This window comes from Acanthopagrus latus, chromosome 15 (assembly GCF_904848185.1).
Source record: "Acanthopagrus latus isolate v.2019 chromosome 15, fAcaLat1.1, whole genome shotgun sequence".
Lineage (NCBI taxonomy): Eukaryota > Metazoa > Chordata > Actinopteri > Spariformes > Sparidae > Acanthopagrus > Acanthopagrus latus.
Genome location: NC_051053.1, coordinates 12,286,537 through 12,307,982, shown reverse-complemented (window position 1 = coordinate 12,307,982; position 21,446 = coordinate 12,286,537). Strand labels below are relative to the sequence as shown.

The 21,446-nt window shown below is 42.3% G+C and overlaps 2 protein-coding genes across 5 annotated transcripts in view; both read right to left on the bottom strand.

The window, feature by feature from the left end:
- Positions 1-8,521, bottom strand: part of disc1 (DISC1 scaffold protein) — a 43,632-nt gene extending 35,111 nt beyond the window's left edge. Inside the window, exons 1-4 of one of the 4 annotated variants that reach the window (XR_005079357.1) lie at positions 7,672-8,521; positions 3,043-3,980; positions 2,408-2,477; positions 1,073-1,229 (exon numbers count right to left, since the gene is read on the bottom strand). Coding sequence is in view for 3 of the 4 variants with exons in the window: in XM_037124139.1 (XP_036980034.1) it covers positions 1,073-1,229; positions 2,408-2,477; positions 3,043-3,980; positions 7,672-7,741 (1,235 nt within the window). In the remaining variant the exon portion in view is untranslated. Of the gene's footprint in view, positions 1-1,072; positions 1,230-2,407; positions 2,478-3,042; positions 3,981-5,477; positions 5,621-5,970; positions 6,118-7,671 lie in introns of those variants that run through there. The other 3 variants (XM_037124139.1, XM_037124140.1, XM_037124141.1) reach the window with 3 other exon arrangements.
- Positions 8,522-11,722: 3,201 nt separating this feature from the next.
- Positions 11,723-19,679, bottom strand: tsnax (translin-associated factor X). The gene is made up of 6 exons (XM_037124883.1): positions 19,357-19,679; positions 18,189-18,278; positions 17,962-18,076; positions 17,613-17,743; positions 12,975-13,096; positions 11,723-12,343 (listed from the first exon to the last, which is right to left on the bottom strand). Exons 1-6 carry the CDS (start codon positions 19,370-19,372, stop codon positions 11,966-11,968), a joined length of 852 nt encoding a protein of 283 aa, XP_036980778.1. The 5' UTR covers positions 19,373-19,679; the 3' UTR covers positions 11,723-11,965.
- Positions 19,680-21,446: the final 1,767 nt, after the last annotated feature.

The window sequence follows — 21,446 nt, the reverse complement described above, 5'->3', positions numbered from 1 at the left end:
AGCATCATAAACAGATTTTTTGTTAAACTGTAAGACATTCATAAGAAAGTTTAGAGGCTGCTGAAGAACATTAATAAAAGTCCTATGAGGCTCTTACAATTGTTCATAATAACAATGCAAACACATCCATTGAGTTTGGTAATGTTCCAGAGGAGTCTTGTAGGAAAAGTTCACCGAAAAATCTAAATTCAGTCAGCATCTACTCAGCATCTACATCTACCATGCCGATGGAAAATCGGGTCAAGTTTCCTACTCAGCATTTCTGGAGCTTCACAGTCTTGCAGTGTTGCAGCCTTCTCCCCAACAACTGAAGCAAACACACACACATCATTTATTTGAAAAGACTTTATTTACATCCGTCTAAAAGCCAAACTCTCAGAAATGTCTTGAGGGCTACGAAACTTCACCTGACTTTCCATCAGTGTTGGGAAGATTAGACAAAACATTTATTTTTGGGTCAACTCATCCTTTAAGTTCCTTTAAGTGCATATACATATCTTGTCACATAATAATACTTAATAATAATAATAATAAATAATAAACACTAACGTAGTAGGGATAAGCGGCTATGGATGATGACATAACATGACACTTAGTTGTATTAACATATATAATAATGTTGATATGTATCTTCTTAAGGGCCTTATCTCATCTGAACTAATACTAAAAGGATCTTAATATAAAGCGTTACTGACAAAGCTTGTAAACTTAATTTCATCACACACAGCTGTGAAAATGCAAATTTTAACCAGGAGCTGAACAACCTGTCGGCTTCAGTACTGTAAACATGGTAAGACTCTGCTGTTGTTAATCACCATGTAACAGTATTAGGTTGTGATTAAATTACATTATGTTGTTGTTGAAACAGAAACTGGGAAAGAAGGAAGGAAGTGTTTTCTTGAAATCAGTCACATTTATAAACATGTGATTCTTCATATGTCAGTAAGGAGAATCGTTATACTTCAGTGTCAAATACTGTAATGTTAATTTTGATATCCTCATCATCAGTCTCATAAAATAGCATGACCGTGTGTGCTGTGTTTATCACTGTTGCCCCCGATGTGTGACTGACCTGCACTGGCCACAGTCGGCCCTCTGGAGGGCGCTGTGCACCACCTGTGTGAGCCGCTCCAGGAACAGAGCCACGCTGGGCTGTCGGGAGGGTAAACCCAGCTTCAGAGCGCCTCGCTCCCTGCACAGCTCCTCCAGCTTCTTACCAAAACGCTCCGCTGAAACACACACACGCAAATACTGAATGACAAGCAGCAACGTGTGATGAAAAGTGTCGCTTCAAGTCAGAGAGTCAGTGTAGAATAAGTCTAATCAGCTGTCTTGTTTACTGTATTTCATGGAAAGTTGGTGTCACATTTTCCAGGAATCCTGCTGACAAACAAAAAAACTCAAAGTCAACAGGGGTTTGTGATGTACGATATCAGGCAAACAGAAAAACCTGACGAGATGGTCTGACCTAAATAATCATGTCACTTAAATAGATCAAGGTCTACGGGACAGAGCGAGCAGATGTTGGTGATTATTTCTGTCACAAGGTCCGTGAAATAGGTCAGAATACAGTCCCTCATTGAAAATAAACTTTTCTCAGAAGAGTTAGAAAAAGTATTCAGGTCAAACAGGGTCTATCATGAATGCAGTTCTTATCTGCAGGCAGGTTGGAAATAAAGTCCAAATGAAATTTGTTAGGTTTGAGGACTGGCTGGTTGTCTCCCATGGAGTCTGCAAAATTAACACATTAAAAGCCAAACGTGGATGAGAAAACATGAATTAGTGTTCCCAAAGTCCCACGAGCCGGGAAAACTGTGTCAAACTAATCCTGAAATCAAGACAATAAAGGTACCTTTAACCTTATTACTAGTATTCCAATATGAAACACTATATGTGTGGGCCACATTGTTAAATATAAAACTTTTTAATTAATCACTGTGGATTTTCAGTAAAAGTCACAAAACTCTCCAGTAAGTTCACTGTGAAATGTGTGTCAGAGTCAGTAGACAACAAGGCATTTATTCAGTTCTAATGGAAGTGCGTCCTCCTGCCCTCACGTTCTGGATCAGATATGTCAGTATGATCTCCAACTAATTCAGTTAGCAAGAAATCTAATAAGACAACTGGGCAACTTTCCATGTCTGATCGCATCTAGAGCACAAACTCTGAATATCTGAACATGCCAGTGACACGTTTAACTGGCCTCTTTCCAATATACTACATAAAAAACAATGTCATCGAGCAGGAAAATAGTAAAAGTCATTTAATCAAAGAAATTTTATGTATACACGATCTCTTGTCAGATGTCCAGAAAGTTGCTGCTCGGCTCCCTACAGTCCACCCACACCAGCAGTGTCCGGTCGACAGGAGCTGAAATGACCCAGCTATTAAATCAACTTAAGTTCACCTGCATCATAGTCGTCATCCAAAATGGCTTTCTGCTGGAGTCTCTGCAGCTTCAACATCATGGACTCGATCTGAGAGGGACACACAGTTGACAGAAGACAGGACGGATTACACAACAGTCCTGAGGCCAGTGCTCTTTAAATATGTGTGGGTGCAATGACCACGAAGTCAAAGTGACACCAGGTCAGCAGGTTTCAGACTGGCTGTGAAATCTAAAAACTCAACATCATCATTACACTTTCCTGTCAGGGAAGGTGAAATGTTTTGAAAGTTATTCTTCACTTTTTAATCATCCTGCTTTGGAAAACTATCATTACTTTGAGGGACATTTCTTCAAACTGGAGAAATTCTTAGTTTTTCTCCTCTTCAAGCCTGTAAAATTCAAACAAAACAGCCTGAGATGTTAAAACTCTAACCATGTTCGTGTTGAAAGAACAAAGTATGAAACATGACCTTCTTCTAACCCCAACCGAGTGGTTTTTGTGCCTAAACCCTAACCACAGCATAACGATTTAACATATCAGCAGCAGTCTTCTTCTCTGAACATCCTGATGTGTTCTGACCTTGGAAATGACTTACACTCGGCGGGCCTGAAGGCGACTGTGACTACAGCCCTTATATCTCGTGCCCACTGACCTTAGTGTGAGTGCGGTTGTTCTGGAGGCAGTCCTGCAGCACGCCCTCGTACTTCTTCACCAGGTTGTCCCATCCCTGGTCGGAGGCGGGCGTGGCGCTGTCGTAGCCGGAGGTGACGGACGAGGCGGAGGCGGTGTCCGAGTCCACAGACAGCGAGGAGGTGATCTCTATGTCCACGGAGTCGCAGTCGGGCAGATTGGACGGAACCTCCCCGTCACCCCACAGACATTCCCGCCAAAACCTTCCGTCTGACGCCCGCTCCTCTCTGTCTGCATGGCTTCCTGGGGCGGCGGCGGAGGGCAGTGGTTGGACAGGAGCTGGCTGCTTTGAGACGCTGTGCTCAAAGGACAGGGTCGCTGGTTTTGTTTGGGGTGAATTAGGTGCTTTAGTCGACTGTCTTAGTGGTTCTGGCTCTCTGGACGGTGTGGCAGTGGAGTTGAGGGACTTTTGGATGAAACTGAAGCTGGAGTTGAAGGAGTCCTGCGGTGAGGACTGAACCTGGGCTGGGTTCGGGCTCAAGCTGAGTTCATTCTGTGGCAGACAGGACGGACTCTGAGGGCTGGACGTGCCATTGACGGCACTGCAGTCCACAGGGGACAGAGGACGGGTGAGAGAGCAGAGGAGACTCTTACTCTTCCAGGAGCTACATGTGAGTTTATCGGGCTGTCGCTGATTCATTAAGGACCCTTTGACAGCAGGCGTTACACTCATCCTCTGAGCGCTGGTCGCCTCAGTGGTGTCAGTGTGACGTCCAGATTTTCCGTTCCTAACGCAAGTGGTCCTCCCTTCTTCCTCCTCCTCCTCCTCCTCCTCCTCCTCCTCCTCCTCTTGCCCATGGGCAGTGTTCTGTAGTCTGGACTGCTCTCCTCTCATGTACCCTGGTCTTCGGTGGAGCCTCTTACGACCGGAGCTGCCAGCTGTCCCTGATGCTCTGCCACCTGTCGATGCAGAGATTAACTATTAAGCAGGACAACACGGTCATGGGGAAGATAAGGAGTGAGCTCATGGGATTAACCGCAATCGTGAGGTACATTAGGAAAATCTGCCATTTACGCGGGAATGTAACACACCACCACGTTTGTTATCAATCGAACAACCAAAATGACTTTCTTACAGTCCCGTAAAGCTAGCAAGGCTAACTGAGTGAATAAAAACAACCGGGGGCAGCTGTGTGACATTTCCCAGGGTTCTGCTCCAGCTGTTGGGAAATACCAAAGCCACACAGTCATTCTGAGTTAAGACACGCCTCTCAGTGGAAGAGGGGGAGACAAGGACAGTATTTTGAACGTGTTCGCCTTTAAAAACACAGACATGTTAGCCTGATCCAGAGGTTCTCAGACTGTGGAGTGTGCCATGCTCGGGGGCGTACAGGCACTGCAGCGGGTAAAAAGGAATGATTGTGATTCATGTTGGAACAAAATACAAACAAAAACCGCTCGACTGAGGCTGAAGATCGAAGCTAGAAATATGAATGTATAAGACATTTTAAAAGGCACAGGCAACACTGTGGGGAAGCCCTTTGAATTCCATCTCTGCACTGCAGAAACTACCTAAAAGTTGGACCAAAACACTCAACTAATGTCTAATGTTCCTCATTAGACTGCAGACAGATTTGGCCAAGCCAAATATCAGTGTAAGTGGAGCGAGATGATAAAGACCAGAGTGTGCTGGGAGCTGGGCACCTGCTGCAGCTTCGTGTGATTAACACATATAATGTGTAGGATTCAGAGAAGGAGACAGGCGGACATGTTGGGAATCAACAGCCCCTTTGTGTACAGCTGTGCCGCACTCTCTCTCTCTTTCTCTCTCTCTGTCTGCTGCCTCTCAGTTTCTCTTCCCACACACACTCACTCAAGACACACAGAGACACACTACCGACACACAGACTTTTGTGCTGAACACAGTGGGAGCATTCATGCTCTTGTCATCGAAAAACCCCACAACACTCTTTAGAAAGAGTTCAACAGCACATCTGTCACATCTGTACCTCATAAGGACATCGCACTGCATTAATATCAGTTTAATTGTATGTTAAGACGGCATATCTACATAAATCCGTGTCTGTAAGTCAAGACAGGAATGCATCCACGAAACAAACCGTGACCGCTACAAAGCGACCGCGGCTCCCCGCTCACCCCCCCCATGACCTCCAGTGATGTCACTCCCAAACCATCCTGTCTGACAAGGGGAGGAAGAGACGCCACTTAAGGGAGAGCTGGGACGTTAGACTGAGGGGACGGCTGGATTTGTAGTGAGAGTAACATGGGGCGTTCCCATTGTGCCCAGTCTGTGTATGAGCAGAGGATGGTCGTCAATAAGAGCCCTCTGTCCACTGGGACCACCTCGCCAAAGCTCACGTTACATACAGCTGCATTAGCGTTTCTTTGCAGACGTGGCCACTGTTCCGTAACCAATTCAAGAAACCCAACACTCACCGTAGGCAGCAAACACAACCGCACGCCGCCCTCCATCTGGTGTGGTCGAGGTATAACACAGAGCCCACTCTGGAGAGTCAAAGAGCTCAGGAGCTGAAAGAGGAAGGGCCCGCTGATAGAAAGTGTTACTGTATCCTCACCGTGCTTCAGTTACACAAAGACGGCTCTTCCCAGTAAAGGGGAAGGAAATGCCTCAGGGCCCTTTGTGTGTGTGTGTGTGTGTGTGTGTGTGTGTGTGTGTGCATGTCTGTGTGTGTCGGGGGGTATCTACATCTCGGCTGAAGCCCTTCAGAGAGGTATGTCATTTGCCGCTTCCTGCCAGGCTTTGTGCAGAAATAGTCTGCAAGGAATTCCGGTCAGTGACAGCAAATAAGCAAGAGACCTGAAGCGTTCCCGCTCAAACAACAACAGCTTTCTCACCGACAACTTGCTGCTCACGTTAAAAAGAAACTCTGCACATTGTCAAGGGAAGAGTCTCAGACAGATTATTTACCTTTGGAGTTTAAAGAGGCCCTCCTCGGAGCCCTTAGGTTCAACACCGCATCCTATTGGTTGCTGAAAGCGCTGAAGAGCCAAAGAGCGGAGGAATGCGGAGGATCTCATAAAAACACAAACGATTAAGGAACAAGCTCAGCACCCTCACACACACACACACACACACACACACACACACATACATCAGCAGATCTGCACGTCAGCAACCTCCTGAGAAGTAGCACCGACCAGCAGATGTGCAACACTTCACGACAGCAACAGCAAGAGGGAAGTGAAAGTCAGCGATGAGTGTTTAAAAAGTGGTGACACATGGTGACCTAAAAGTGAATCAGTCTGTCTGTCTGTCTGTCTGTCTGTCTGTCTGTCTGTCTATCTATCTATCTATCTATCTATCTATCTATCTATCTATCTATCTATCTATCTATCTATCTAGCATCCATCTGACTAAATCTCTGCTCGTGAGAGAGAGTCTTAGGAGAAAACAGCTCCACACTTCCTGTTCGGTCACATGAGGATCATAAACCAGCTGAATATGGTTCAGCTGAGAGGAGTGAAGACAGCGGTGAGAAACTGACACTGTGAAAAGGAACAGGCCACAAAAATCTACAAAAATATATATATATATGTGTGTTCAATGTGTAGCTGAATCAGCTCGAGATGGCCTGCTCACTACTGTCCTGGTGCACCAGGATGGGCCGGGGCTAGCTGGTTAGCAGGCTAACTTTAGCTGGTTTCTCTGCAACCCAGTTCGTACATGTGTCAACTACTATTTGTTTACATTCTGTTGAGAGTTTTAGCTCACACATATTGCACCTTTCAGATGTCAACAGTGACATTTTAATGATGTAATATTTATGGATGCTTCAGGTCGGTCATTTCTGTCAGATACTGAACCGTCGCACACATCGAGTTAAGAGTTGCAACAACTAATCGATTGGTAACTTTTGTTGATTTGATAATTAATAAATCAGTCTGAAGAGGGAAAAAAAAGTCCAAATTCTCCGATTGCAGCTTCATAAATGTAAATATATAATATAATATTTTCCCCTCCTCTGTAACAGTTTGTTCACCTGTTTGTTCCACCAAAACAAAACAAAGAAGCCCCACAGCTCTTCGTTTTGTGGACAAGCTAAGGTAGTGACCCGATTATAGACGGTTTAAGTGAACCCAGATTATTTCAAGCATCCAGTCAGAAACAAAGACATGTCACGCAGGGGCCTGTTGGCAAGATATGCCAGTGAGTTATGCAGGATAGATAATGTTCAAGGCAGTGTTGTCATACCCCTTCAGAGAAATAACAATCTTTATATTTAGTCACTTGAGACTCATCACCTCTCATCACAGGTGGTGGGGAGCTTTGACCTCTCTGACCTGAGTGATGTGAAGACAGTTGATATCAGAGTGACTGTCAGCTGAGCAACACAGATCCTCCTCCTCCACAGTGACTGGCAGGTATTGCTGAGGATGAGCTGCTTCAGTATTTTCACACATGGACACTCTGCTTGTGTTCGTTTACTTCACTTTATTCCCCCTCACCTCTTCTTTTCTTCTTTTTAAAATAATGTGACGTTTCTGATCAGAACTGAATAAAACAGCGTGTGTGAACAGCATTCTGGTGTTTCATGCAGAAGATCCACTGAGGACACTTTGGCAAATGTGAGGAAGAGCTACATGAACGGTGTATTTAATTATCTGTTACCTTCCATGACTTCGCAGTGGTGGAGCAGAGAGTTGTTGTGGCATCCGAGCCCCATCAGCCCAGCGAACATCTTCCCACCGACAACAAGCTGTTCGTGGCCCACACGTCTGAACAGAGTCAGATTCCGGCTCTGCGTGGACTCACATCGACCATGTTCCCAGCAGAAGTGGAGCCAGGCAGCGGGGCTGATCTCATTTCCGTTGTGGAAAAGTGAGCCCGGGCTGTTATTTTCTCCCCTCGCCTCGGACTAACGTGAGAAACCGGCTTTTTTACACTCGCACCTTTGTCCAGAATAAACATTTCCCGACGCAAGTCTTGACGCCTGATGTGCTCCGGAGCTTTTCACGTTTCTCCTCTGCGGCAAACAAGTGGCTCCAGCTGCGCGTGAAGAGGCGGTGCGGAGGGCAGAGATCTTCATGTCATGCTGCCGGCGGGGAAGAAAATGGAAGAGATAAACAAACCTCGGCTGGTGTGCCGCGACGGCAGAAGTGATGGCCGGGTTAAGTGTGTGTCATCGATCGCTCGATCAGCGGTCCGTTATCCGCTGCGCCCCTTGCGTCGTGCGTCGCGCCTGAGCAACGTGAGCAGCTCGCAGCTCCTACGTGTTCAGGAATTTGACTCCAGACTCTCTCAGACCGCCTCAGACCCTCAGCAGGCAGCCTGCGACTACTGCAGCAGACGCATCACAGCCACAGCCCCGTCTGCCTGCACAAGTGCTTTATATGAGAAGCATTACCGTGGAGGAAGAATGGAATATGAGGAAAAAACATGTTGCATCACAACAGTCACTGTTAAAGTCACATAAACAAGATCACAAGTTCTTATACGCGCACTTTTTTTGTTATAATGACTACTTTATTATCATTGTTGGAGTATTATTGCATTTTTTTTAAAGTTTAATATAGGACTGCGAAATAAATCGATATTATCTTGTTACCTCTCCTCCCAAATACCCAGTATCTCTTCTGATTGGTCAGCTCACACATGCCTGAGCCAGCACCGCAGTCAATAAGAGAGCAGCTGTGCTAAATCAAGTCTCAGCTGCCAAACTTGCTGCTGAGTAATGAATTATGCAAATGTATGGCCTGATGACATATAGTGTGATGTCACAAATGCTGCATTACAGTAAGGGGATGTCATTTTCAGAGCTTTCCAGACTGTTCCACTTGTTCTAATACTTGTCTTACCCACTTACCCACTTGTTTCAGCAGTCATGCCTAAATTATTGTTGTACTATCCATATCGAAGTATCTGGTATCGAGTTCGGTTTCTCGTCCATTCTCAGCATTAAGGAAGTGCTTTCCAGAAGATTTCTAAATACTGATATTGTTTCGCAACCTTATTTTGAATGTACGATATGTCATTTCCGCCGCTAGGAGGCACTGGAAAGAGTCGCTGCTCAGCTAAATGCTGACTAGAGCCTCACTGGCTGACAAGACAGAGCTGAGGACTATACAGTCACATGGTTCAATTCCCCCAGTCTGCATGTTGAAGTGCCCTTGGGCAAGATGCTGAACCCAAAATCTGCTCCTGGTGTGCTGGTCGGCACCTTGCATTGCAGCCACCACCATCAGTGTAAGTCGTTTTGGATGAAAAGTGTTTGCTGAATGCCTTAAATGTAAATGTATTAAATGAATATGTTTAGCAAAGAGAGTCAAAGTAAAATTCTTTGTTGTAATATTTGAATGTATCAAACATAGTTCGGGGCTCATGGAACCCTAATGTGCGTTACAGAAACTGGATGAGTTGAATCCAAAGCGTGATGTAGGCAGACTCAGAGTGACCACAGCATCAGAGGATCAGCACATCAAGCTTAAATACCTTTGAGATAGAAAAGAAACTTCACCACAGATACAGAAGTCACTCAATTAAGGGAAGGAAATAAGGCCACAGGCTTGAAATAGGCTGAGAAATATCAGCATTTCACAATAGATGACTGGTTCATGTTCTTATAGAAATATTCTGACAAGCCGTCTCAGTCTTTTGGACCCTACGCTGTTGACTCTACATGCTGGCAGCCTATCTATGTGTTGTTTTGGCCATTGAATATGTAGGTCAAACAATTGTTGGTGTGCAAGAAAATGCATGTTAGTTATGCATATCTTACACACCTCCAACACATCCTGGTGTAAATACAAAAGTGCTCGTTTGTGTGATGCAGAGGGAGGGAATGAATGAGAAGAGACCCCACACAGAGCCCAGTCTTTTCATCCTCCTTCCCACACCTCCTTTCATTCAGCTCGGCTGGCTGATGGACAAGAAGCAGCGATGAAGGGCTCTGTTCAGCCGACACAACAGAGCGCAGCCTTCTCTCAGTTAGTTAAGGCCACGCTGTGGAGGGTAACAGAGCTGTGTGTCAGAGGGGATGACGTCCACTGACACGGATGTACTGTAGGTTGAGATCATCTGTTCAGTATTAAAGATTAGAGGCTCTTAATGTCTCTGCACACAACCCATTAAACAGCTCAGTGTTCCCTCTGGCTTGATAAATCACACTGAGACAGGCGTATTGCATGAATAAGAACAAAATGTGTTGACTTTTAAACTTTATAAATCAACATTTCCACCTGAAATTTGCCATGACTGCATTCCTCATCTGCTGTTCATAGAGAGCACTACCCTGCCTGCAACAGCAGATATCAGGCTTCACACAGATTTAGGACCTCTGTCCACACATTGCTTTCTTTTCATTACTTATAAACTGAGATTATAGTGTTGTGTTTTAACTTTTGTCTCCTCTGTGTTGTTCCTGCTGCTACATGCATGTTGTGCATCTGCTGCAAATATCAGTCAAACCCTTAAAAGCCCCATTCACTTTTCCCTTCAACAGTTTTACAGTATAATAAAACTTATATTGTTTTCCTCCATTCTATTTGATAACATCATTTTGGTATCCGCATTTTCATACACATTCTTTCAGCTAGATGGAGCTTTTTATCAGAATATATAACAAAACTAAGGATGGCATTAATTATCATGGCTGCAACATCGCATCATTAAAAAAAAACCTATAAGTTAATGTCTTAATGTCACATCTTTTTATGTCAAATTCCTTCAATTTGGTTTGGTGTGGTTGGACAGTTGAGTTTGAGTGTCTGCAAAGTTGACCATTAGATCATGTGCTTCACATAGAGGGGTTGAAAAGGTGCCAAAAATTTTACAGGACTGAAAAAAGATCATGATAAAGATTTGAATACATAGAGTGAGAATACATTCACACTAAGCTTAGTGACAGGGACAGGATTTACTGTTGGTTGTCCATATGTAATACTGATAATAGCCACCAGGTGGCAGACTAAATTTACATTCAATTTCCCTCAGTCTCAAGAAAGGACACCAACAGGATTTAAATAATAAATGAAATATTTGTGGGTTAATATAAACCATTATTGAACAAAATATGAATATGAAACATGTTTCTGCATAAGGAGACATTTCATCCTGAAGCTAAAGGCAACATTATCAGAGGACAGTTGATGCAGCCTGTGAAGTACAACAGCTGCCATCCAGGAAAGAAAGTGAAAAACCTACACAGAAACAGTCATGCTGTTTCTGTTTGAATAATCAGTTTACAAGTAACCATTTCTTTCAAACACACAAGAACCTCTGTTACCTAATACAGATCACACAGACGTCACTCTGTGGCCGTCCACAAACCCTGAAAATACTCTACACTGCTTCAAACACCCGTCTGGATGGCAATGATTGACACATCAAATGATGAGGAAACAGTCAAGAGGATATCAGCTCTCTGCCAGGAATATGTCTCAGCGTACCAAAGCATATTTTGAATTAACATCGAGGTGAGAACTGTTTAAAGATGGTAGAATGAGAAGGCAAGGGGCTGGCTGTGTGTGTGCCAGCAGGCCTACCAGAGAATAGGCACGTACAAATGTCACATGTTACCGCTGCACACAGTACACAGTGAGCGCAGGCAGCCAATGGTTCTACCTTAGATTATCTGTGTGTGATAGAGAGAGAGAGAGGGAAGGGCTGAGAGAGGAAAATAAAATAAACACACGCAGCACATTACCAAAACACATACCAAAGGTATATTTGGCACAGAACGTTTATTCATGCAAAACAAGTGAAATCATCAGATCCTTATCAAAGAAAATAAACATTGTCTATTATAAAGCTGTTTTTATTGGAATAATAACATAAAGCACATTGCAAGACATTAAACATCTGTCAAACTGCATTCAAAACACAGACAATCATCCAACTGGAGCAAAAACAGAGCAGACAATGACACCAAAGAGAACATAATGTAGAAATAAAACAGCTGCAGGATTTAAACCACTCCTTCCTCGGGGTCGATGAGTGTGGTCCTACTGGAGAACACATCAGCCAACATGTGTTTGGGGATTTCTGAGCCGCGGACGCGCAGGGTGTAGCAGGCGTCCTCCACTTTCCCCAGGCTCTGTCGCAGCGTGTGCAGCTTCTTGGACACCTCGTACGGGCCCGTGTTCCCGATGTAGGAGAAGCCGTCGTGGATCTGCCGCAGGAACTGGCTCAGCTGGAAGGGTGTGTCGATGTCCCCGTTGCCCACGCTGCTGATGCACATCCTCATCAGCTCTCCGGTCAGGTCGGCCACGCCAAGCAGGTAGTCTGCAGGCGTCACCTGGAAGGTCAAGACCTGAGCGCCTGGCGGCAGGGCTTCAGCTGAGCCCTTAGGGGAAAAAAAAACAACCAAACATGTTGACAGACTGTAAGACGTTTTTCAGCACTTTTGGACCCAACAGGGTTTATACACAGGTCAGATAGTGACAACAGTATTTACACTTTAACTTTGTGTATCTAGTATAAGCAAAGTCCAATTTCTTCCAAGAATGGTGGTGCCTCTACCACACAACATTGAGGCTTAAGCAATTTTGTCCACATCACAGGCACTCACCATTTTTGGAAAATTACAGACAGAGTGCATAAATGACATAATGACACTTAATGCTTTGAAATGATGCCATTGTAACACCCAATGTTGCCTTTCTGTTCCATTATCACCGCAAAATGATGTTTGACAGAGTGGGGTTAAAGATTGTGGAAGAGAAAAATATTCTTGTTTAAGCAAACATTCTGTCGGGTTTTGCAGTCAGCGATCCCTTCACCACATGAATGAGGAGCTGTAATCAACAGGCACAGCAGCAAAGCTCACTGAGTGTTCACAGGACCGCCTCTTGTGGAGTATATAACTAACAGCAGCTTTAGAACTGTGTTGTTTTGTTCTTTAACATGCAGAAGACTATATGAGACGTGAAAACAAAATGCATGCAGCTGAACTACACAGTCCTCTTGAAATTTACCTTGACATCAACCTTCTCTGTCCTCATGAACACCAGTCTGGCGTTGATCTCCTCCAGGCTGATAAGGCTGCGGTGACGGATATAGTGCAGGAAGGAGACGGCCTCCACATACTCCTGGATGCCTAATGCATGAAATTACATTGAAACGGTTCACTGCAAGACAAATACTTCACTGCTGCTGCTGCTGCTGAATGTAAACAGGATTTATTTGCATTTGTGATTTACCCAAAAAAATAAAATGCTACCATTACTGAATAAAAGGTCAGCTATGTATCACATGAGCAAAGCCTGCAGAGTGTGTGTAAACACTACATGGTATCTGTCCAGTATAGATCACAGATGCAGATAATGATTCAAATAAAACCTGTTTCCTGTTGCTGTCTTTTGATTCAACAACAGGGTCCATTTTTGCAGCAGGCTGAGATGACCCCCTCATTTGTTTTCTGGCCCTGTGTAAACAACAATCAAATAATGACAGGACGGAAGACTTTGTGTCCGAAGTTTACTTTTGGAGCGGCAATTGAACTTCAAAGGGCCTCGTATCTCCACGGAGCTAAACCGCAGCGTGCTACAGGGAGCTGGGAGGAAAGCGCGGTTCATCTCCAACGACTTTCACTGCTGTTGTTGGGCTTTCAGTCCAAATCACAGCAGCATTTACATGCAGGACGGCCACTAAATGTGCTTCCACTTCACATTTTGATTTTATGAAAATCTGATGAAGACTTACGATAAGACCATCTAACCACAAACCTCTTTTGCGTAAAGGTGTCCTATACATATCGTCCATATTATTCACTTTTAGCCTTGATTTGAGGCGACATTGTGTAGATATGTGTCTTTGCCAACTGTGAACGTCCTCTGTTTTTAAACGTCAGCAGATTCCCTGTGCTATTTTTAGCTTGCAGAGAGAAGCATGCTCATCAAGCTAACAGCGCTGCACCCTTCTTGGTAGGCTGAGTGAGGTGCAGTATGTCAAGGCTGTTTGCTCGGTCGTACTGTTAGATGCGTATCAAAATGTTTCACAGCAGCAGAATTTTCCTTGGAACTGGCCAGCTGTGGAATTCTTACTCAAAACAGAAAGTGGTTGACATAATATCAGATTATCAGATAATTGCTGCAAATAGCATAATAGCTGCTGTTAACAAGTTAGCTCAGTTAGCCGTGCAACTAGTGGTCCGAACTGGGAGTTCAGGGCACCAGAGGAATGTCGGCGTTAACACCGCTAGTACAGGAACTTTGGGCTGGGATGGGCCAGTGCTAGCTGGTTAGCATGCTAACTTTTCTAGATATACCTTGAACACAATACTGTATGTCCTAATGTAAAAACTGTTATTTTCTTCAAATTCTGTTATGTTTTCAATTAAAATTCTTTAATATAGTAACTTAAACATGCAGTATACAGATGTATGTTTGTGCTTACACTGTCAAATGTGTACAAAGTAACAATTTAACCTCTACCATAACCCCAATCAGTTGCCCAATCAGATGCCTGCCACACAAAGGAGGCAAGCCAAAAACTCTGGTTTTCCTGTCTACATACTGAAAACTGAGTTTCTTAAAATTTTAACTCTGGCAAGACTTTTCCAAAAGCGTTTTACTTCATTTTAACACTGCTTTTTGCTTGTTTAGGCGTGAACATTTTAAGGCCCAGTGCGTAGAATTTAGTGGTATCCAGCGGTGACGTTGATCACGACCAACCGATCACCCCTCATCAGAGTCGGGATTTGGTTTGTTCATTCTGAGCTACTGTAGCAACAAGGCGGCACAACATAGCGGCCTCAGTGGAAGAGGCCCAGCTCCCTCTGTAGATATAAAAGGTTCATGTTAGGTGACAAAAACCCGATTCTTATTAATATTATATCCCATTTCTGCCAATAGATCCTCCTAAATCCTACATACAGGACCTTTTAAGTAATCTAAGGTGCATCATATAAATGAGTGTAATTCCTTACACTTTTAGTATTGAGATAATATGTCTACTGTTTACCGTTCTGAGCAAATGAAAGGCACCATCCATTTTTGTGTTTGTCTCTCAGTTTTCTCAAACATAAATAACAGCATATAATAATACTCACATTGTCAAGGATTTTAAATGAACAGCTTCTTCATGGGACCATATCCTGTTCTCATATAGTAAGTGCTAATGGTTACATATTTTAAGCCCAGCCCACATTTGGCAGATTTTTCATAACCTTTATCAACACACGCCTCAAACATCTAAACATTGAAAGTGTCCCTACAGCTGTGACACTGCCTGAGAGACAATACAACACAATCTGAGGCGGACAGGATATGACATGAAAAGGTTACACAGGCTTTGAGGCCAGCAGGCGGAGTCCAGTTCCTGAGTTTACTGCCAGGAGCTGTTTGTGTTATTTACTCTGAGGCAGCAGTCACCTTTGGTCACTGAGACCCGGAGAAAAAACAATATATTACTGGAGATGATGTCTAAACAATGACTCTCTTTTACTGGAAAAGCTGATGGAAAAGGTGAGGGCCGACTGTGTGAATGTCCCCAGATGATTTACAGATTAATGGAGCTTAATGTTTGACAACAGAGCAGTTCACTCGGTTGCAGGTGAACCCTGGGAAATGCCCCATCGGTTCACTTGTGTTTGCACTGTCTCATAGCTTCGAGCTGGGTCAGGCAAAACAGCTTATCAAAAGAGCCACTCTGCCCTGTTATCAGTGGCAATTATGTTCAGATTTAGCCCACAATATCGTTAATGGTCCTTATATAAAAAGAGCAGACCCATTACACATGCCTGGAGACTTCACGTCCAGCCAAGATTGTCTGGAGAGCCCGGTCTCAATCTAATAAAGACGATAAAAATGGAGAAAAAAATGAAGCATCTAATTGGTGGGAACTGCCACTGGTCACGTCGCAGAGGATGCAGCGGTGATTCCTGAGTGACCACAATCTAAAAACGACTTCCCCAGCTGCTAGATAACAGCTCAGCCTCGCTCCCAGTAATGCTTTTCCTCCAAACTCTGCAGACATTTTGGCTACGCTGACAAAAACTGATATTGATAATAGGTGGATAACAAGTTTATCAGAGGGTGTGTCTATCAAACCCAGGCTCGCACCAAGGTCACGCTCTCACACTATCAGACACTTCACAATAAACCTCAAGAATAAATAGGAAGATTGAGCTGATAGCAGCACAGCAAAGACTGTTTTCTTGTGAAAGCGCCTGTGATATTGCTCGAGGTTGTTTGTCCAATCAGGATTTTATAATCATATTGAAAGAATTCAAATGTTTTATTATATTTATTACAGTTTATTAACGTCAGACTCGATGTGTTAGGCGAGGCTCTAAATGTGGCTGACAGTCGGACTTCAGATTTGACCCAGACTTATATAATTTGATTAAGGGGCTGGAAGAGGAGCCATCTTTTCATGAATGAACTAATCAGCTAGGCAAAGTGGCCTCATTTGAGAGGATGTCATTGATCAGTATGTGATCCAATAGGTTTTGTGATTACGGAATAATGTAATTAATTGATATGGTGATAGAGGGATTGGAGAGGACCATTAGGATTCTTCATGGAATTAAATGAAGGTAGATAATATGACTGATAGAGTTGGGCTTTTCTTGGATAAACTAACACCTTATATTTTGCAAAAAAGTATAAAAGTGTCTGTTTTGTTTGTGCTAAATAAGGTTCATAATGAGTCTGGAAAATGGAAGCTGTACCCACGTATGATCTAAAGAGAAATGGAAAACACATCACATCTGGAGAGAATGAGCTTTAACAATAAAAGAACCACACTGCTACAGTGGTTAAAACTTTGCTTGATTTTGACTGAGGTATTTATGTTTCAGAGGAAGATAACTGAATTGTGCCAAGACATGTACTCATTAGTGCTAGAATTGTGTCTCTGGTTCATAAACAGGTGATGGAAATACAACTAAAGACGGTTTCAAGACGGTTGCTTTTTTGAAAATGAGGAGGAACAACAAGACACATGTTTATCTCAAGTAATTTCAGACTGAACATGAGCCATTTACTGTAGATACTGTTAATCTGCATCTACATCGAAACTGTTTTCATTTTAATTTTTACAATAATATACAGGATGTTTGAAACATCGCTACAGAAATGCAATCACAAAATCGGTTAATGGGATATTGAGATATATGACTGGATATCCTAGCTACTAGGCGCATGTTTACGCTACAATCTTCAGGTTTCTCATTAACAGGATATAAACTGATTACTGGTTTTTCTGAAGGACACAAGTTCACTCAAACAGTATGACTGAGCAGAGTATATCAAGTCATGTTTAATGTTTAGTTGAATGTATGAGATTGATTCAGCTGAATTATCAAGACTTGGACGGCTTTCTCTTTCTGGAAATGTAATGTATTAAATTAAGTTTATCAAAACAGCCTGTGACTTATTTTAAGATGGAAAAAAGAACTGCTTAATACTTACAAAATTCCATTATATTTTTTAAGAGCAACGATACAGACACTGAACTGGGAAATTAAAAATGTCCAATTTCTAAGGAATTACCTGGACTAAGTAAGAAACTGCAACATACTACAATATTACAAGATAATAAACAACTGGATAGAGCTTATGAACAAGCTTGTTTGCTTTCTTATACGAAAAAGGTCAACGGAAACTGACCTGGGGTAAAAGCTCTGTGAAACTGAAAGATGTCCTCTCCTCTGAGCTCTTCAGCAATCTGACCAATTTTTTGCCTGACTGCATCCAGTTTAACATCTGCTTCATTCAGAATTTCCTCTGGATCTGCCACACTGCCAATCAAGAGAAAACACACAGAAAACAAAGTAAGACATGCTTCTGCACCATTATGGCATTTCCAAAATAATAACTAATGGCTGATGTAGCCTGACCCAAATGTGTAAGAATTAAGAAATTCTTCAGTGTTATATTGCAGGCCTCCTGAAAACAGAGCAATTAAAATTGAAACTAAACTGCACCAATTAACATGTCTTTCTGTAATAGTATCTACCTGGTCACTCTATGTAAAAGAAAAATGGTCCTCTTGCTCTCGATGGTGACGTCTCGACTGATCTTAACGAGACGCTCATATTTGTCGTGTCTGGTGTCAAGCTCCTGCTGGAAAACTGAAAAGACATTAAATAAAAAGGCTTGTTTGCTTACACATGTATGAACGTAATGAAATACAGCAACCATGCGGATGAAAATGCTGTGAAAATGCCAAGGACATGCAGATACCTTTGAAAACTGTGATGATAGGCGAGGATCTGTTGGTGCTCACATCGCGATCCTGCACTGCATCAGCATTTTTCCGAGGACATCCTTCACCTGATGAGTGGCAGAGAGTGTCAGGTGATACTGCAGTGTGTGCTCAGGAACAAACACCATTTTCTGTGAACTGGCCTCATCAAATTAAAGAGGCACTCCAATGATTTTTGCATGTTTCATAATTTACCTAAAAGCCATCATGGTTATTTTGACATGAGAGGTTTACTTTAAATGTTTAATGGAAAGTGTGGATGTAAACATGACTGAATTGTGTTGGCATTTATCCGAAAGTAAGGACACCTTGGCCTCTGCTTGACTCGACTCTTTTTCACTTTTAATCTGTTTTGCACAATGCACGGTTACTTATATAGCACCATTCAGACTCAAGGGAATTTAAAGTGCTTTACGGGGGCATAGAAACACATCAATAATAATAATTCCACAAATTGTATTGGAGGTGTGATGATCAACCCCCTGAGAATTTTTTAAAGGTGTGAACTAAACCTGAAACAATTAGACAACAGACAGAAAGATAATCTGCAAAAATTTGGATAATGGATTCAAAGTGTAAGGCAGTAATAAATATTTGTAAATCATGAATAACAAAATAAAAAACAAGTTTGAAGCTTCTGTAATGGATGGACATGAAACCATAACTGTGGGTGTAGGATAAGGTGAGGGAGATTTTCTACGATAGATTAATAGAGAACATAATTTGCTGATTGATAAATAGTGAACACACGTAATTGATACCCTGCTGGAAAAACCAGCATAGACTTCGGTGCTGGTCTATGCTGGTTTTTCCTGCAGGGTAGTTGCAGCTCTGGTGTGATTATAAAGAGAGATTCATGCTTGTGCTGTCATTGCTAGATCCACAACATCTTCTGATCACAAAGTAATAAATATGAGCCACAGGTGATGGTGGAAAACATTAACTACTATAAAAACAGTACACATAAATCTGTTTTTAAGACAGTCCAGTGTGAAGAGCTGCCATGCTGCATGTTACTGTTGTCGTTGACTAACTGTTGAGATACATAGCTGTTAGCTAGCCGAGTTACCGCATGCTCATGAAAACAAACCGTCTATACAACTTTATTTACACGCTATTCTTCGTTAAGTGAAAAGCCTGACTCACCTTCTCGCTTATTCATAGCTTCAGTGTTGTGTCTTAATAAGTTAAAAATATGTTTAGCCCGTTTAGGGTTTAAATTTGACCCGTTTCAGTCACTGAAGTCCACGCTACCGACCAAAATATAACGAGACATATGTCATGATTTTTCAGGGTCTCCAGACAAAACAGCTCCGCTTACACATAAAAGTTATCATATCTGAACGATAGTTAACATGCTTAGTAAAGTTTTAATACTCTACAGTATCAAATAAAACGAGTGGATTTGTTTTTAATGACAGGCATCCGTGTGGTCCCAAATCGTCGCGGGGCCTTAACGCTGTTTACACGCGTATGAGGAAATGAAGAGACGTGCATCATGGGAAATGTAGTGATATGACAAAAAGTGTAATTCGTTTCATTTGCAGCGTTTTGACAACTTCCTCAAGAAAATGTTGAGTTTTTTCTTTAGAATAATTCAAAACAGTTTCAAATAATTGACGAGACACAATGAATTGTTTATTTCGAGCTCTGAAACTTGGCCTGGAATATAAACAAATGTTTGTATTTGTTGCTATTTTTTTTTATTGTATATTCGGTGTCATGCATGTGAACTGCTGTGTTGTATTGTCGCAGAGACGATATTTACTAATTCTGGGCGTATCCATGTGTTTAATGTATTCAAGAGGCAGCGACACAGGACCGCCCCTGCAAGCCAGAACACTTTCTGTTTCCAGTTTTTTAAAAAACAAAATCGATTGAGCGACCAGTCGTATCCAGTCCCCTCCACCCTAGATTACCCTGTGTCATTTGTGCTATTAAAAGTATGTTTCATCCAACCTTTTTGATCAGATTACTCGCTACTCTCCAGTAACCCCTCCTCCAGGGACTCCTGCAGACTGTGTACGTGCCACACAACGGGTGCCAATTTGAGCTTGTGCTTCGCCCTTACACAGCACACTCCCTGTCATTCACACCCGCTTCACTTGTTTGTGTAATGGGTGACAGACCACAGCAAAGTATACAAGACATATAAATATGGACATTAATGTGGTTAATACAAAAAAATCCAGTCAAAATGCATTAAAATATGCATTCCGATAGTCGATTGAAGTCCCTCTCTAAAGCAATCACAAGCTTCACAAAGCGCCCACTGACTAAGTAATTAGTCTTTCATAAATGCACTAACATCTTTATGCAAAATATTCTTTTGTTGTGTGAAAGGAATTTCACAAATGCAAGCCAGGAATGAGGGCAAACACACGTTGACTGATGATGTCTTCAAGTGCTCCCTTCAGGCTCCTACATTCGAGCTTCGACCTGCCGGGATTTCGATCGCCTCAACAAACACAAGTGCTGTCGTAAAGATTTTCTAAAAATGTTTGCATTCATTTACAGATCAAGCAATAGGGAGCTTATTTGTGCCTCATCGGGACGGAAATGTGCACCCACATGTCAGCTATAAGGTTAGTAGAAATTCAATGTCTGATTAAGTTTCTCATGATATTACAAAACAAACCTACTTTCTTTCTGTCTTTGCCTCAGCCAGAGGCCTGTTGTATGCAGGAGTAGATCAAGTATTCAGATCCTTTTTCTTCAGTAAAACTAAGAATTCCAGACTGGAAAGTATTTTGTTGAGGCAAAAATGCGGAATTCAAAAGTTTGCTCTAGTATAGCCACAAACATGGAGACGATGTAAAGTAACCATCATGCAGGATATTGCATTTCAAATTGTAAGACGATTTTTTATTATTCTCACTTTTGCTCTCAGTGTTATCATCATTATTATTATTATCATTATTGTTGTTGTTATTATTATTATTATTATTATTATTATTATTATTATTATTATTATTATTATTATGATTATTGTTGTTGTTGTTGTTGTTGAAGTATCACTGCAATGAGAGAGCTAGTGGGGGGGGGTCATTTTGAATAATGAGTATTGTCTGATGGTATATTTAAAGTAATATGTCAGAATTTTTTAGATAGTAATAGATGTTATAGAATAACATGCTTGAGTACAATACAAATACCTCAATTGAGCCTAAGTACATTAATCTACTTTACTAAATGTGTAGTTAAGATGACATATTATTGCTTTATCGATTGGCCAG